The 19,046-nt window shown below is 32.9% G+C and overlaps 1 protein-coding gene across 1 annotated transcript in view; it reads left to right on the top strand.

The window, feature by feature from the left end:
* Positions 1-19,046, top strand: part of BRWD3 (bromodomain and WD repeat domain containing 3) — a 120,533-nt gene that overhangs the window by 49,055 nt on the left and 52,432 nt on the right. Inside the window, exons 7-14 of the mRNA XM_059910688.1 lie at positions 976-1,136; positions 2,437-2,658; positions 6,571-6,671; positions 7,174-7,244; positions 8,210-8,310; positions 10,550-10,590; positions 14,272-14,376; positions 15,406-15,559. Of these exons, the coding sequence (XP_059766671.1) occupies positions 976-1,136; positions 2,437-2,658; positions 6,571-6,671; positions 7,174-7,244; positions 8,210-8,310; positions 10,550-10,590; positions 14,272-14,376; positions 15,406-15,559 (956 nt within the window). The remainder of the gene's footprint in view (positions 1-975; positions 1,137-2,436; positions 2,659-6,570; positions 6,672-7,173; positions 7,245-8,209; positions 8,311-10,549; positions 10,591-14,271; positions 14,377-15,405; positions 15,560-19,046) is intronic.

The raw sequence follows: 19,046 nt of genomic DNA, 5'->3' as shown, positions 1-19,046 counted from the left end.
TATTATTATGAAGTATGGTAAAATTTTGCCTTGCCTCAAGGTCACTTTAACCTTTAAGACTTATATGTTTTGATTAAAATATAATATGTGGGATGCTGAATACTTTCAGTGTATAAGGGAAGACTGGTGGAATGTCACAGAGCAAGTAGGTGCTTGTATATCCTTACATAGGGAACAAGATCTTCATTTTAGGGAAGTGAGTAGAATCCAGGTGGTATTTGGAGGAGAATTTTGCAGATTTATGCTTTATTCTGGCTGCTTTTTAAGAAAATCAGAACACAAAACAAACAAACAAAAAAGGAGACAGGATCTAAGATGACCTTATAAGAGATGAATTCTCAAAAGTTCATTGATTAGAGGGAGAGTCAATAGTTTCTGAAACCAAAAAGGGGGAGAACCTATAGACAAGTCTAGAAAGGATTGTTTGTTACTGAAAACCTATGTGGTGTTATAGCTTCCTTCCTCTTTTTACTGTGTACATCTCTTGTATTACTCTTGAATTTTTAGGTGCAGCTGTTTACAGGGTGGATGGGTGTGAGGAGGTAGGACAGGAGTTCATAAAATTTCCTATATACATTTTAAGATGTGTTATACTTAAACAAATACCGTTTTTATTCTAAAATTCTTTCATGTTATGGTAAGATTTACCTATATATATTTAAAGTTACAGTGTCTTTGTCTGAAGTATACCAAGAAAGGCAAAAGGGGATTGTACTTGGGAAACCATAGTAAGGTAAACAGAAAATCAGACTTCTGGGATTTGAAAGAAGAGTATTCTTAGTGCTTTGTGGTAGTGAACTTGAGTTCATAAAATCGTGAAATGTGTGATGGAATTTAGACTTCTCACAGTGTAGAATTGCCGTGGTGTGTGTACCCTGTTTTGTTTCATCATAATACTGATGATTTAACTTCATGTTAAATGTAGTTTTCACTTTTAGGTTTTAAGAAGTGAATCCCGTGTTTTCTGTTTTTCAGTGAATATCACCTCTGCCAGGCAATTAACCGGATGTAGTCGCTTCAGCCATATTTTCCCTTCATCTGCTTACCAGCACATTAAGATGCATAAGAGAATTCTGGGGCACTTGTCATCTGTCTACTGTGTAGCATTTGACCGAAGTGGGAGAAGAATTTTTACAGTGAGTTTAAAATTAATGATACTATAGCATATTAGAGATTTACAACAATGGAAGCTAGGCTTCATGGCATTGAATTATGCTTTGTAAGCAGTTCTTCCTTTTTAGACGCATGCATGCAAGAAAAGATGAGTGGAAATTGAAAATCTTTTCTCTTTCTATATAAGTAAATGGATGAACTATAATGACCTCTATCATTTGGGAAATCTAATTTCAAAAAATTAAATCTTCAGAAGGCCTTATATTCTAGAGGTGGTTAATTTATGTGAAACAAGTTTATCTACTCAATTGGTTTCATTCCATTTTAGCAAACATTTATTAAAATGCATTTTCCATTGGTGCCAGTTCTGCTTAGTTAATGATTACATCATCCTTATAGTTGAATAGTTGAACTACATGTTTAGTAATGAAGATTACAGTTATTATATATATCTCTCTTTGAATTTAATACTAATTATTTTTAAAATTGGATTTTTATTAACCAGATCATATTGTGTGCTTTTGAGTACAAAATTATAGCACACTAATATTTCCAAGTAAAGGCTTAGTCTTATTGTTTCAGTACTAAGTTAATGTAGAAGTGTAGGTAATGGCATAATTTTCTTTTTAAATTCCTAGGCTACAACAAAGGAAGTGGTTTGTATTTTAAGAAGTTCGACTTCTTGGAGTTCATTACAGACTCTTCCATTGTTGTTTTCATGACTCCAAAATGCATCACCTAAGTATATGGGTGTTGATGAAGATGAGGATGATGATTTTCATCTTTTTATAAACAGATAATTATTAAATAGCTTATCTACCACAGTAGAATTGCTTTTTACTATTTAAAGCTCTTTTGAAATTCTCAGTAGGAAGTTCCACATAATATTTTCCCCAGAGATTATTAACAAAGTCTCATGTTTGCATGTAGATTTTAGGTTAAAGTTTTAAGTATTTGTAGAGAAAAAAAATATTCAAGCAATTAAGAAAAAAGGCTGTCAGGTGTAAGGAAAGAAATAATGGCAGAGATAGTTAATGCCAAATCACTTAAAAGTAAAAAATATTTTGAGTTGTCAGGATTGGTAGTAGTTTTGAGGAGTTATTCACATATGCCATTATCAGTTTGGACAGTGCTTTGTCAGTGCTATCATTTGGACATATTTTATATTTTCTACTCACTCCATGTTATATGAAGAAAAGAGACTAAAAAGTAAAGGCTTAGAAGTAACTTAATAAAATTCTCCTTTGTTTTTGCTTTTTTTGTGCGGGGAGGGAGCGAATTTCTGCTTTATTGTAAATCTTCTGTCCTTTTGTGTTGCTATAGGGTTCAGATGACTGTTTGGTGAAAATTTGGGCAACAGATGATGGGCGCCTTCTTGCTACACTTCGAGGGCACTCTGCTGAAATTTCTGACATGGCTGTTAACTATGAAAACACTCTCATTGCCGCAGGCAGCTGTGATAAAGTTGTAAGAGTGTGGTGTCTTCGAACTTGTGCACCAGTTGCAGTCCTTCAGGGACATTCAGCTTCTATTACTTCCATACAGGTAAGAAAAATAAAAAGCTACCTCTAGTATATGTAATAAGAATGAGAATTCTCTTGTTTTTTGTTACATCATGTGGATTATACAAAGAATGGCAACAGAAAAATATTGATCTCTTAAGGGCTTTGTCCCTACCTTGCAGACAGGTATTTTTTAAAGTTTCCTTTTCATATAAATCTGTTCCCTTTAGAAATAAGTAAAAAGGTCATTGAAAAGGTTTTTCAAATGCAGTGTAAGACATCTTCTTTATCTCATTTGTATTTGTGAAGAAGGGAAGAGACTTGGAATTGCCTTAAGGAACAACACCAGTACCTTTTAGGTAGGATGTAAGTAGCTTCTAATTTGAATATTGGCATACTTTGTGTTAATATTTAATGCAAAATGTTTATCAGTTCAGATTTAGTGTGTGTGTGTGTGTGTGTATGCATAGTTTAATATTAGGGAAATTTTTATTCTTAGTTTCAGTCATTTCTTATTTCAACTTGATGTTTGACATACAATACATTGAGTTTTTAAATATTTGTCCATATAGTGTTTTTACCAGATGTTGGTAGTGAAAGTCCTGGATACTCCCCAAAGAACTTTGTTCTCTTCTTTGTGTTGACAGCAAAACAGAGGAATCCTTCTGACACTGTCTTTTATTTTGGTCAAGGAGATTACTTTTGCGGATGAGATAATTACTCCCATTCACTTTTCTTTGTTCTTTAATCACTAATAAATATGCCAGTCAATTTTTTGTGTGTTATTTAAATAATATATCACCTGTTTATGAGGCCCTAGCAAGAATTGGATTCAACATATATTAGATTTGAACACTTTTATGTCAAAGTTTTAATTAGTTGAAATTATTTTTTGGATTTTGTTTTGGGATATTACTAGTTACTTGTGTTCCCACCATCCTGTCTGACAGACTGTTTCTGGAATTTGGAGATAGTCTCATACAACATAAAAAAATATGAATATTTGTTTATACTGGAAATGTTTATGGAACTGTTTGGCTCCTTCATAGTTTCATTTGCTAGTTTCTGTCTCATTTGATTTATGTGTGTAAGTGCCCTAGAGATCCATGGACCTCTTTGTTTTTGTTTTTTGTTTTGGTTTGTTTTTGTATGGACCTCTTTTCTATAACATTCTTTCCCTTACTGATCTCATCAACTCTCATGGCTTTAAATTTCATCTTGTATGCTGATGACTCCAAACTTGTATTTCCATCTTGGGGCCTATCTTTTAGCTCCATACTTGTACATTCAACTACCTACTTGGCATCATCACATGAATGTCTACGAGGCATTTCAAACTCAACATCTTCAAAATTGAACCCCTGTCTTCCTTCTTCAGATTTGCTCCTCCCAAAGCTTTCCCCATCTAAACAAATGACAATTTCATCCTTCCAATTGCTCAGAGTAGTCATCCCTGACTTTTTGTTTCTCATAGCCCATATCTAACTCGTTAGCAAACCATGTTGGCTCTACCCTCAAAATATATCCAGAATCTGAACAAATTCTCATGACCTCTATCATTACTACCCTATTTCAAATTACTATCATCTGTGACCTAGATTTTGGAACAGACTTCTAACTGATCTTCCTGCTTCTTCCCATCCCTCTTTCCTGTCCCAGTCTAGCCTCTGCATAGCTGCATGAGTGATTTTAAGATGGAAGTTTAAAAAAAGGAAGTTAAGTCATGTCACTGGTGCTCAGAACCTTTAATAGCCTCCAAACTCAGAGTTAAAGCTGAAGGTTTTACAATGACCCACAAGGTCTTACATACTCAGCCCCTTGCTCTCTTTGACCTTATCTCCTACTACTCATTTCCTGTTCTCATTCTGCTTTAGCTGCTTTTTTAGACCACTCTAGCTACACTCCTGTCTTTGCTCTTGCTGTTTCATGTCTCTGAAATGGTCCTCTTTGGATAGTCACATGGTTTGTTCCCTTACTTTCTAAGTGATGGAAATGTCTGTCACTTTTCCAGGGAGACCTTCTCTGACAAACTTACCACTCTAAAATTGTAAATCATTACCCCCCCAGCACTCTTTCATTTTTGTTCATAGTAATGATCATCATTTAGCATGCATTCTATATGCTTTATTCTTTGCTAATTGACTATCTCTGTTAACATCATAGTGTATTTTTATTCTTTCAGTTTCTTTCTTTCTTTCTTTTTTAATAAAATTGAGGTAAAATGGTATGATGTTAATAGTGGTTGCCTCTGGGTAGTGGAATTATAAATAGCTTTTTTTCTGTTTTTCTATATTTTCTAACTTTTCTTCAATAACTGTGTATTAATTTGTATTCAGAAATGCACATATGTGTTTTTATAATCTTAAACATGATTTCTCATTTAAAAACAATCCAGTTAAGGTACATTAATGTACTGAATTCCCCTTTGTGATTGAAACATTTTAAATATGAGCATAATAAAGGTTTTAGTGTTTCTTCAAACTTAATAAAATCATTATATTTCATATTTTATTGTCTCATTCCTATAGATCCTAGATCAGCAAATTTACAGGCCAGATAGTAAATATATTAGGCTTTGAAGGCCATATGGTCTCTGTTGCAGCTACTTAACTCTGCCTTTGCAATGCAGAAGCAACCATAGACAGTGTAAGGTGACTGTGTTCCAATAAAACTTTATTTACAGAAACGGGCAGCAAGCTGGATTTGGTGTGTGGGCCTTAATTTGCAGACCCCTACTATAGATTGTGGATTAAGCTTTCTATTGCACACTTCTCTATGTCAGAAATGAAAATATAAGCATGCTACCTCAGTACTGATTTCTTTACTATTCATCAACTATTAATGGATAATATTAATTGATATTTTTTGTTTGATTTAAACTCTGTAGTCTTTAGAAGTTCTGTGCTTCCAAACAAGAAAACTAAATAAATGACTTCTAATATCTATAATGATAATTTTCTTTTGATTTGAATTTAAAATTTATTCAAATCCAGTGATCCTTAATTTTCATCTCATTGGAAGGTATTCATTATGTTTATTTGGAATTTTTTTTTATTTATTTTTTATTTAATTTTTGTTTATTTATTTGGCCATGCTGAGTGGCTTGCAGGATCTTAGTTCCCCGACCAAGAATTGAACCTGGGCCATGGCAGTGAAAGCTCTGAGTCCTAACCACTGGACTGCCAGGGAATTCCCTATTTGGGATTTTTAAAGCTCATGAGCATGCTAGAGACCCTGGTTTGATTTTCAGCCTTTTCCTATGTCCCAGGTATCAGGATCCTAGTGGCTTTTCCCTTCTCTGATTCTCTTCTGAGGACCTGTAAGATACTGAGAGTTAGAGCCTGAGAATCCTACATGATAAAGACCATCAGATAGTAGTCATACTTTAAATTGGCAACTCAAGTGTATTTTTTTAATCTCTTTTTTCCACAATGATACATACAGACATTTGACCTATTTTATGTTATCCATTAAAACACATGAAGATGATTTAAATTTAAGAATGGTGAAATTTCTATCATACTTCATTGAAATTAGAGTTTAAAGTAAAATGTTAAAACCCAAATACTTAGACATTAACTTCCTTATCACTGTTTTAGACTTACTTCTGATGCATGCCTTTTTCATGTGAACTACAAAAATTTTATATGGTTGCTATATAAGCGTGTATTCAGCAGATTTGTAATGGTTTAACTAGTAATGACTTTGTTTTTTTCCTCCATTAAAAGTAGGAAAATAATAATATTAAAGTATGATGTTGAATAATTTTAAAATAATTATCTTTAGAGCTAAAATATTTTATCCTAAATTCAATGAATGACTTTTCTAGTTTTTTGATATTTTGAATTTTTATAAGGTATTCATTAATCTAGGAAATTTAAATAACTAATTTCTTGAAACTGAAATTAAGCTTGAACATGAAAGGTTTCTATTTTAATTAAAAATTTTTTTCCAGTTTTGTCCATCAACTAAAGGCACAACCAGATACCTCACTTCTACTGGTGCTGACGGAACTATCTGTTTCTGGCAATGGCATGTAAAAACAATGAAGTTTAAGTAAGTTTAGAATTGGGTTAGAAATTTTTCTTTATCACCTTGAGAGATTCTTGATAGTCCATGTATGTAAGTATATAAATTTATATATGTATGAGTGTGTATGTACATATCCATACCTACTTCAATTTGATGTTAGAGATTTTAGAATAAATTTTTTATGAAACCAATGTTGAAGAGACTATTTAATTTATACACAAAATTTTGATAAGGAGTATTTGTTTCATTTCTTACTCTGGTAAGAACACTTTGAACCTTTCTTCATGATGGTAGTAAGTAACATGGTAATTTGTTTGTAAAGCTAACATAATAATACTGATAGCATAAAGTATATTTGTAAGTTTAAATGTATTTTTAACTTCAATAATGGGAATAGTACTTACTACTTCAGTTTTGTGGTTTCTATAATATTGATGATAAATCTGTCACTATCTAGCAGTGTGCTAAAATTCTTGCACATTAAATGAACATGATGAAAAATAAAAACATCTTACTTTTCTCTTAGAGATCGCCCCGTGAAATTTACTGAGAGATCTAGACCTGGAGTTCAGATATCTTGTTCATCTTTCAGTTCTGGTATGTGTAAAAATTGAATGTTTTGAGTATCTAAAATATTGAATAATCCAGTTATAAAAGATTTTTCAATTGTAAAATATTTTTTAATTTTGTGGAGAAAAAATGCATATGTTTGAGAATTAATGGAAGCATACTAAAAATGCGAACCATATGTTATAATAGACAGACCTTTGTAGTCTCTAATTAACATGTAATAGATTTTGAGTTGTTTTCTTATTTACAATTAATATGTTTTTATATAATGCAGAATTTAGTTGGTAAAAAGTAAAGCCTTCACCCAATACTCATACACAATTCAACACTAAAATCCTGCCCTGACTTTTCAGAAAACATTTACAGTGGCTCCATGTAGAAGACATGTTCACAGTATGTAAACAGTGCTTTTCTACTGCTAAGAATTATGTGCTGGTTAACCTTTTCTTTTTTGTTGTGGTAAAATAGAACATGAAATTTACCATTTTAAGAACATTTTTTAAGTGTACAGTTCTGTGGCATTAAGTATATTCACATTGTTCTACATACATTACCACCATCCATCTCTAGAATTTTTTTCATCATCCCAAAAGCTGCTGAGTTTTCACACTCAACCACTATAGCCACTATACAGAGAATTGTAGATATAGGTTATTTTATAAATAATTTTGGAACATTATGTTTTTACATAAAATATGAAGAAATGAATTCCTCAATGCCTTTAATGTTTATGATCCAAAGGCCTGTATTTAGTGTATAGTTGGTGGATTTTTGTTGGGTGAATGGTATAGTTGTTCTTTAAATATTCCTCTTGTTTTTCTTGAATTTTACTTACTTTTCCTCAGAAATGTTAATATGTCTTTAATGGTTAGAAAATAACCTTATGTTTTTTGAAGGCTTTTTAATTAACAAGGTAACGTATAACTAAGGAAGCCATCAGAGGGTTTTTAAAATTCTTTGGTACAATGTTTGTTTGTTTTTTAATCCTCTAGGTGGTATGTTCATTACAACAGGTAGCACTGACCATGTGATTAGAATATATTATTTGGGTTCTGAGATCCCTGAGAAAATTGCTGAATTAGAGTCACATACGGTAAGAACAAAATGAGAAACTTAAATATGTTGCTTTCTTTTTAAACACCCCTGGAAAATTGGTTTTATTTCTTTTCTGATCTCTACCCTAATTTAATATAGATTGGTACTGAAACCTATATGGTAAGATGTCTCTTTAGTAATGAAGATCAGTGTGAAATTCTGGATTTAGTATGGTTGTAGTATTTAAGACAATTTTTATCTGACTGTATGGGAAGGGAAAAATATATATTACAGTAATAATTTATAAAAATCCTCTTCTAGCTTGCTTTATTTTATTAATTATATGAGTGTTTGTTACTTTGAAGTCTATACACTTATTAAAAGACACATTAAAGTGTGTCTTAGGAAAAAAATTCTTTTTACTGAATTTAGCTCATTGATCTTAGTTTGATTATTTTCAGAATGCCATCAGACTCCTGAAATCTAATCCCACTTAGTTACAATTTTATGCTGGGGTGACAGCCATTGGTGCCTGGCATTTTTCCTCCCAAGCTCTTTCCACTCTCCTGTGACATTTTCAGGAATCTTGGAGCCACTACTGTTTATTCATATCCCTGTGTACCTTTCACTTCTTCCTTCTGTTTATTTCCTTACCTTCTCCAGGTAATTATTTACTGTTGAATATGGGAGTATTTTTGTTTCAGCTCACTGTATATCTCATGTTCCTCATTGTCAAAGCTGTATAGTCAGCATTTGAAAGTACTCAGCTTTACAAGTCTTACTGTTACTGTTCCTACTACTATTGACACTTTATTTAGAATAGTATTAGTACATATCAATAAAACACACATAACTTCCCTGAAAGATGACTTTTAAAAAAAGATACTTTGTGAGTTCCAGAATCAATCATGTTCCCGAAATTTGTAGTAAAAGAGACCCCTGTTAGAAACCTTTTCCTTGAGCTTTTGGAAACAGCCTCCTGCTTTTGTCTTACCATATAAACATAATTGGATATTCTCCTTATGAAAAGTTACTGAACCTAGCTGAGCTCTCACCTTGCTGTTACTTATTCCTAGATACTAAAATCCTGGAATATTATGTAAATTGTGAAAGAGAAAAACTTAGGAAATATATAAAGATCTCAATCTGAGACTATCCAGTGGGAAAAATCCACTTGTGCTAGAGCACACAAAGGAGGCATCTTTACAGTTACCACCCAAGCAAGGTGTGTATACAGTGCAGTCAAATTTATTGAGAGCTGAGAGAGGAGGAGATAATAAATGAATGGGAAATAATTGAGGGGGGAAAAGATGAAGAAAAACTGATTGGTAGGGGCTTTTTGGCAAGGGCCTAGCTAAGAAAAAGTCAGAAAACTTAAACATTCCTTGTTGAAATCAGTGGTGGCTGTTAGTCATTGAAAGTAAGATGTCCTTCCAGAACATCTAAAACCAGTTATTGCAACTGGCAGTGAGAATCCCGAATCTGTCAGATAAATACTCAGTGAAATCATGGAACAGTGTGAATCACAGATACGTCTGAACATATGAAGACGGTTTAATACGTTTTTAAAATGAAAAAATAATTAAATACGAAGACATTTAGTATCTGAGCTTTTTATTAAAAATTAAGTTCAAATAAAAAAAGAAAATTAATTAAAAAATTACGTTCAAATGTAGTTCAATAATTGTGGTTTGTGAAAATGTTTCCAACATTTGAAGGTACATTACTATAATATAATCACTACAATGCACATTATATTTGTAAAAGTATAGTTTAGTCATTGTAAAGAAAGGTTCAAACAACAGTATCTAAATTATAGAACCTAAAGATGGTCAAATGAATTCATTGTAAAATAATTAAATAAACCATGTAAGAAACAGGAAATCATTGGTTTTCTAAAATTAAAAAAAAAAAAGTTAAGTGAGGAATTTAATTCAACTACTATTAAATGAATTATTTTAAGTTGGCATTTTAGATTAGTGTGCTGTCTTATTATGGGGAATATAATAAACTATCACCTATTCAGAACTATCTGTCTCTTGAGATTATGGTTTAGAAACAGGTTTGCTTATGTCTGGTTTATCTCAAATTACTGCTGATAAGTATTCCTCCTTAGTTAATGTATTGTTTCAGCCTTCATTAATTTTTAAAAGAAAATTAGAGGGTTTTTTTTAAAGAAAATTATAGCATTAAAATATCTACTCCATGATACTTTCATATGTGAATATGGCGGGAAGAGTACTTTATTCGTTTTAAAAATAAATTAATTCTAACCAAAAATCTGTTTTATGTTTTAGGACAAGGTTGTTGCTGTTCAGTTCTGTAACAATGGAGACAGGTAACTATGTAGTACATATCTGTATAAACAGATGTTTCACATATTTTACCTGTATTTCTTCAGAAAACACTACTTCTACTACATTTTTTTTTCTGTCCAGTCACTTAGGCTGAAAGCCCTTGTCTGTCTTTGATGACATTCTTACCCCAGCTCTTCTAAGCTCCCATCCAAGTAGTAGCCATAGTCTATCAGTTCCTCCTTTATTAGTGATTTTCCTTTTTCCATTTCTGTTATCACCCATTTTAGTCAAGAATTCCATTATTTGACCCATTACCTTCAGTTTTCTTTTCCCTTCTAAATGTATCTAGTCCATCTCTGTCAGATTAACATTGCCCTGTTCAGAAATCTTTAGTGTTTTCTCTTTGTTTATAATTCAAATGTTTTAGCCTGGCATTCAGAATTCTCTTCAACTTGACTTATACCTACATTCTTTTCTTATCTACTATTCCCCATTTAAATACTTAGATCCAGCCCAATTGATTTAGTCATCATTATTATTACATCCCATATACATTCTCTTATCCATTCTTTCACTTATACTTTACCTCACACCAGAAATAATCATAGCCTACTTCCTTTCACTCCTTTTCTATACCGCCTATGTCCTCCCTCTCCCTTTTGCTCTCCTTCCTTTTATTTTCCTTCTGCCTCCTGTTTCTTTTTCTTCTCTAAGTTCTATCTTCCTTTTAAGGTTCATACCCTACCTGAAGCCTTTCCTGACTGCTTGAGATATTAGCTGTCTTGTCTTCCTTTGAGCATCTGTATTGCTTACTGTCTCTACTACTCATATGATACACAATTTCCTATGTCTGTAAACTCAGAAATTATATACAGGTATTCATGTACCCTCTCAAATGTCTGGTCCCCAGAAGGTGATAATCTTCTGCCCTGGCCTACAAATTGACCTAGAATAGATTTAAAAATTCAACCACTTAGCATAAATTTGTATCCTTATCTGTCTATAAAGACTTTATGTGGGTGACCATGTTTTATTATTAAATACTTTTCAAACACTGGGTGATTACTATGATGAATGTGTTAATCTTTGTTAAATGCGAGAGTAAATAATGATGGTCCACAAAGAGTGATGTTTTTATTAGGAATGAAAAATCCTTAAAATAATTTTTAAGTTGGTTTATTGCACCCTACTGAGCTATACACTGGAAGGTTTGTACAGCTACTATTCTTTCATTCTAGGAGTATATGAATTTTTTAATTCTTTGCCTTTTTCCTTAAATGAGAAATATTATTTTATCTTAATTAGTTATGTGGCCAGTAAATACATCAAAAGATGTCCAATTTTACTAATAATCAGAGAAATGCAATTTAGAATAACAGTAACAATTTTTTTCTTTCAGAATGACAGGATATTGAAAAATGATAACACCCAATATTGACAAGGGTTTAGGGAAAATAGACACTCCCCCACAACCTTGATGATACTGTAAATTGTTTTTAAAAAAACTTTTCAGGGAAATAATTTGGCAGTATGTCAAAAGCTTTCAAAATGTGCCTACCCTGAAGGGGGAATATAAGGGAGAAAAGATTCAGGAAGAGAGTATAAATTCTTCATGAAAGAGTCCATTATACTGTTATACTAGGAAAATGTCATTGATTTGACAGCTCCCAGTGTGTGCATCTGTGGCCAAACCTGAAGCTGAGACAGAATAAAGCTTTTCTTTCTTTAAAAAAAAAAATGTGCCTACCCTTTGACTCAGTAAAGATATATATAAGGTTTTACAAAGATGTGTATAGAGATATTCATCACAACATTATTTATAATGGCGAAGACTAGAAACAGTAAAAATATTCATCATTAGGAGGTTGATTAAATAAATTTTGATATATCCATATTGTTGAACATTTATTGAAAGTGATGGTAGTTTTTATATTTGTAAACATAGAAATATATCTACAAAATACAGTTGACCCTTGAAAAGCATAGGTTTGAACTGTGCAGGTCCACTTATGCAGATTGTTTTTCAATGAATACATTAGAAAAAGTTTTGGAGATTTGTGACAATTTGAAAAAACTCAGACAAACCATGTAGCCTAGAAATATCAAAAAAATTAAGAGAAAGGTATGTCATGAATGTATAAAATATATGTAGATACACATATAACACACAAAATAAGTGTTAGTCAAGTGTTTATGTTATTGGTAATTCTGGTCAACAGTAGGCTAATAGTATTTAACTTTGGGGGAGTCAAAATATACACGCAAAGTTTTGATTGTGTGGCAGTGTGGGGGTCGGTGCCTCTAATCCCTACATTGTTCAGAGTTCAAACTGTACACTTAAATTAAAGAAAAACATTATAAAACATTATATGTAGTGTAATTCTATTTTCTGTAGGGGTAATATCTAAATATATATATATATATATATATCTTTAATAAAGTCTGAAAGAATAGAAACTAAATTATGAACAGTGATAGATTTATAGGTTAATGAATGTATTTTTATAACAGTTTTATTGAGATACATTCCACATAAAATTCAATGTTTTTAGTATATTCACAGGGTTGTGCAGCCTTCACTACGATCAATTTTATTTTATTATTATTATTATTTTTTTTAAATTTATTTATTTATTTATGGCTGTGTTGGGTCTTCGTTTCTGTACGAGGACTTTCTCTAGTTGTGGCAAGTGGGGGCCACTCTTCATCGCTGTGCGCGGGCCTCTCACTATCGCGGCCTCTCTTGTTGCGGAGCACAGGCTCCAGACGCGCAGGCTCAGTAATTGTGGCTCACGGGCCTAGTTGCTCCGCGGCATGTGGGATCCTCCCAGACCAGGGCTCGAACCCGCGTCCCCTGCATTGGCAGGCAGATTCTCAACCACTGCGCCACCAGGGAAGCCCTATTTTATTATTTTTTAATTGAAGTATATTTAATTTATAATACTATATTAGTTTCAGGTGTACAACATAGTGATTCAATGTTTTTATAGATTATACTCCATTTAAGTTTATTATAAAATAATGGCTATATTTCTCCATGCTGTACACTATATCCTTGTTGCTTATCTGTTTTATACATAGTAGTTTGTATCTCTTAATCCATATCCCTAGAACATTGTCATCACCCTAAAAAGAATTCCCATATCATACCCTTTAGCTTTCAATCCCCAATCTTTTTACACCTCCACCCTCAGCTCTGAACAACCATTAATCCACTTTTTTGTTTTTATAGATTTGCCTATTCTGGATGTTTCATATTAACGGAATCATACAATATTTGGTCTTTTGTGACTTTTTCCACTTATAATGTTTTCAAGATTCATCCATGTTGGAGCATGTATAAGAATTGGATTCCTTTTTGTGGCTGTCAAGCATTCGATTGTATGGATATACGACAATTTGTTTATCCATTTATCAGTTGATCGACACTTGGGTTGTCACCACTTTTTGGCGTATAATGAATAATGTCATGGATATTCGTGTACAAGTTTTTGTGTGGACTTATGTTTTCATTGCTCTTGTATATTTATGGGGGAGTAGAATTGCCGAGTCATATGGTACTGTTTATCATTTTGAGGAACTGCCAAACTGTTTTACAAAGTGTACCATTTTTATTCTCCGCAGAAATATATGAGGATGAATGTATTACTTTTATAATTAGAAAAATAGTGATTTCCATTTTAGAGGAAGGTAATAAGGATATTTTAACTGTTTCTTTGCAGTTTAAGATTTGTTAGTGGAAGTAGAGATGGAACGGCAAGAATCTGGCAATATCAGCAACAAGAGTGGAAGAGTATAGTGCTAGATATGGCTACTAAAATGACTGGGTAAGATTGGATGTTAGATATTTTAGTGGTTCTCATATGGTATAGTATGTTTTACATTATTGAATTCTATTTAATAATGAAAATAAATATCTTTTTAATTTGTAGTTAATTGGTAGATGTGAAGTTTGCATCTGTATATAGTCTCTAAGCACTATTGCCTTTTGCTGTTGATGGACAGATTGGATGATAGGAACATAGCTGACTCATTGAAAATTCTGGTCTCTTGTGATCCAAAGATCTCTGTGCTTTACTAATGCCCATATAATCATTCTCTGCCCTGATTTTCTATTAAGTCATTTTTTATATCTATTTATACTATTTTCTACTTTGAGGATTGTCCCTATTAAGTGTCATCGTATGTTTAGATATTTCTCTGACTTACTGAGGATACCTTTATATTTCATATTGCTAACATTCCTACTTGACATTATAAATACAATTAATCAGAATTCTGTTTCATCATCTTCACTGTTCATTGGAAGATATATAATTCCTCTTTAGGATACTGCAATTCCTTTAGGGTATGACCCGGAAATTAATTATCTTCCCATTAATAACAATATAGAACCAACTTTGTGGTCATAGCTACTGATAACGTCATTCAATTAAAACAAAAGTTACTGAATTTCTTACTGCTTTTTTATAAGACCTATTAGTTTCAAAAATGAATATTTAAGAATAAAGTGTCCATTATATGTTTTCTTCATATTTTCTGGTAACCAATCTAACCTTGTACTTTATTTTTCAAGGTATCTGCAGATTCCTTTCTAATTTCACTTTTTTGTTGTTGTTCTCATGTAACTAACAATAAAATTTTTGTCATATTGTGTTTTTTTTCCTCCCTAAAATAAGCTTATGGGTATTGCCCTATGTGTTACTCGTATTATTTTATTTCATGAATAGTTAAAAGTATAGTTTAGGAGTTTTTAATTTAAAAAGTTGCATGCTCCTGGAGAGATTTTTGCCATAATTTGCTATGTTAGATGCACCTTTGTTCAAAATTTATGAACCTGAAATCATTTTGTTTAGGAATAATTTGCCATCTGGAGAAGACAAGGTCACTAAACTTAAGGTGACTATGGTGGCCTGGGATCGCTATGATACCACAGTTATTACTGCAGTGAACAATTTCCTTTTGAAAGTATGGAATTCTATCACAGGCCAACTTCTTCATACTTTATCCGTAAGTATTCTATTTTTGGAATAATTAAAATGGTCAAAAAGGGCATTATTCTAGAAGACAGGAAATTTAAGTGTTCTAATTTACTTTCTATGGCTTACTGTCCTTTGGAGAAGTAATTATTCAAGGTACCTCTGTTGACATATCTACAAAATAAGGATGGCACATGGTGTAGCTGCTAAAAGCAAGTATGAAAACTTATTAAGATCCTTTCCAAGTCTGATATTTATTTATGCATTATGTTATCATATGTGGTCAAGGGTATGTAAGTTATTTTGTTTTTAGCATGAGTTGGGATTTTTTGTTGTTAATGTTTTAAGGGTAGAGCTGACTTTATTTTAACAAGGGTATCTTGTATTCTACCTTTGGGGATTAGTTTATGCAAGAAGTAGAGGTAAGAGGAAGACGTAGGAGAAAATGGTGTCTTTCCTTCTTTCTTTTAAAAAAAGGAATTTGTCATAGTTGAACTCTACTTAAAAGCCTATTTCCTATCTGCTTCAATTATCGATTCATAAGTACTTTCAGAAGGGCCAAGAGATTGCCATATGGTTTACACAGTAGTAAATGATAGGGACTAGATAGCAATTCTCATGACTCATTTCTTTGTTGTATGCCATAGTATCATCCTTATTTGATGCCTATGTGAGATAATCTTTTCTAAGGCCTCTGAGATTTCTTTTTTTTTTTTTTGATAATATTTAATTATATTGAGAATTTGTAGGATCACTGCAACTAATAGTAGATTATACATGAGGAAAATTAAGGGAAATAAAGTAACAGCCACTTGGGTAATTGCTAAAATTATAACACCTGCAAAAGTTTCACCAAAACCACCACTGTAGCAATCCCACAGTATGTAATAGGGCTAGGAGCATATCCTCACATAAATTAGACAGAATTCCCCAATGTCATAGATGTCAGGCATGAAGTACTCTGGCCTGGTCTGTATTCTTGGGAGAGTTGTTTACTTCAGGTGTTGTCTGCTTCTGACCCAGGAAAGCTTTTGTTTGTTTGTTTGTTTCCAGTTAGCTTCAGTTGGAAGTCACCAATAGGGTGAGAGATCCAGTCAGGACTGTGAAAACTTTTAAAATGAGGTATATGGATCCATGAGTCAATGGGAGCAAGTTTCACTGCACACGGTTTAGTTAATAATTCCTGATATGGTCCTTTCCACTGAGGTCGCCAGGCATCTTTGTGAAGGTGTCTTTTCTGGTAAACAGAGTCACTTTGTTATAGATCATGTTCTTTGAGGTCTTCATCTCCCAGGAGCTTGTTATTAAAAGATTCCTCTACAAATGAATTTTTTTTTTTTTTTATTGGTCTGTTCATATTTTCTGTTTCTTCCTGGTTCAGTCTTGGAAGGTTATACCTTTCTAAGAATTTGTCCATTTCTTCCACGTTGTCCATTTTATTGGCATAAAGTTGCTTGTAGTAGTCTCTTAGGATGCTTTGTATTTCTGTGGTGTCTGTTGTAACTTCTCCTTTTTCATTTCTGATTTTATTGATTTGAGTCCTCTCCCTATTTTTCTTGATGAGTCTGGCTAATGGCTTATCAATTTTGTTTATCTTCTCAAAGAACCAACTTTTAGTTTTATTGATCTTTGCTATTGTTTTCTTTGTTTCTATTTCATTTATTTCTGCTCTGATCTTTATGATTTCTTTCCTTCTGCTAACTTTGGGTTTTGTTTGTTCTTCTTTCTCTAGTTTCTTTAGGTGTAAGGTTAGATTGTTTACTTGAGATTTTTCTTGTTTCTTTAGGTAGGCTTGTATAGCTATAAACTTCCCTCTTAGAACTGCTTTTGCTGCATCCCATAGGTTTTGGGTCGTCGTGTTTTCATTGTCATTTGTCTCTAGGTATTTTTTTATTTCCTCTTTGATTTCTTCAGTGATCTCTTGGTTATTTAGTAACGTATTGTTTAGCCTCCATGTGTTTGTCTTTTTTACGTTTTTTCCCCTGTAATTCATTTCTAATCTCATAGTGTTGTGGTCAGAAAAGATGCTTGATATGATTTCAATTTTCTTAAATTTACTGAGGCTTGATTTGTTACCCAAGATGTGATCTATCCTGGAGAATGTTCCGTGTGCACTTGAGAAGAACGTGTAATCTGCTGTTTTTGGATGGAATGTCCTATATATATCAATTAAATCTATCTGGTCTATTGTGTCATTTAAAGCTTCTGTTTCCTTATGTATTTTCATTTTGGATGATCTGTCCATTGGTGTAAGTGAGGTGTTAAAGTCCCCCACTATTATTGTGTTACTGTCGATTTCCTCTTTTATAGCTGTTAGCAGTTGCCTTATGTATTGAGGTGCTCCTATGTTGGGTGCATATATATTTATAATTGTTATATCTTCTTCTTGGATTGATCCCTTGATCATTATGTAGTGTCCTTCCTTGTCTCTTGTAACATTCTTTATTTTAAAGTCTATTTTATCTGATATGAGTATAGCTACTCCAGCTTTCTTTTGATTTCCATTTGCATGGAATATCTTTTTCCATCCCCTCACTTTCAGTCTGTATGTGTCCCTAGGTCTAAAGTGGGTCTCTTGTAGACAGCATATATATGGGTCTTGTTTTTGTAACCATTCAGCCAGTCTATGTCTTTTGGTTGGGGCATTTAATCCATTCACGTTTAAGGTAATTATCGATATGTATGTTCCTATGACCATTTTCTTAATTGTTTTGGGTTTGTTTTTGTAGGTCCTTTTCTTCTCTTGTGTTTCCCACTTAGAGAAGTTCCTTTAGCATTTGTTGTAGAGCTGGTTTGGTGGTGCTGAATTCTCTTAGCTTTTGCTTGTCTGTAAAGCTTTTGATTTCTCCATCAAATCTAAATGAGATCCTTGCCGGGTAGAGTAATCTTGGTTGTAGGTTCTTCCCTTTCATCACTTTAAGTATATCATGCCACTCCCTTCTGGCTTGCAGAGTTTCTGCTGAGAAATCAGCTGTTAACCTTATGGGAGTTCCCTTGTATGTTATTTGTCATTTTTCCCTTGCTGCTTTCAATAATTTTTCTTTGTCTTTAATTTTTGCCACTTTGATTACTATGTGTCTCGGCGTGTTTCTCCTTGGGTTTATTCTGTATGGGACTCTCTGCGCTTCCTGGACTTGGGTGGCTATTTCCTTTCCCATGTTAGGGAAGTTTTCGACTATAATCTCTTCAAATATTTTCTCGGGTCCTTTCTCTCTCTCTTCTCCTTCTGGGACCCCTATAATGTGAATGTTGTTGCGTTTAATGTTGTCCCAGAGGTCTCTTAGGCTGTCTTCATTTCTTTTCATTCTTTTTTCTTTAGTCTGTTCCGCAGCAGTGAATTCCACCATTCTGTCTTCCAGGTCACTTATCCGTTCTTCTGCCTCAGTTATTCTGCTATTGATTCCTTCTAGTGTAGTTTTCATTTCAGTTATTGTATTGGTCATCTCTGTTTGTTTGTTCTTTAATTCTTCTAGGTCTTTGTTAATCATTTCTTGCATCTTCTCAATCTTTGCCTCCAT

Source organism: Balaenoptera ricei, chromosome X (assembly GCF_028023285.1).
Source record: "Balaenoptera ricei isolate mBalRic1 chromosome X, mBalRic1.hap2, whole genome shotgun sequence".
NCBI lineage: Eukaryota > Metazoa > Chordata > Mammalia > Artiodactyla > Balaenopteridae > Balaenoptera > Balaenoptera ricei.
The sequence above is the reverse complement of the archived record's forward strand: the minus strand, read 5'-3'. Positions and strand labels throughout refer to the sequence as shown.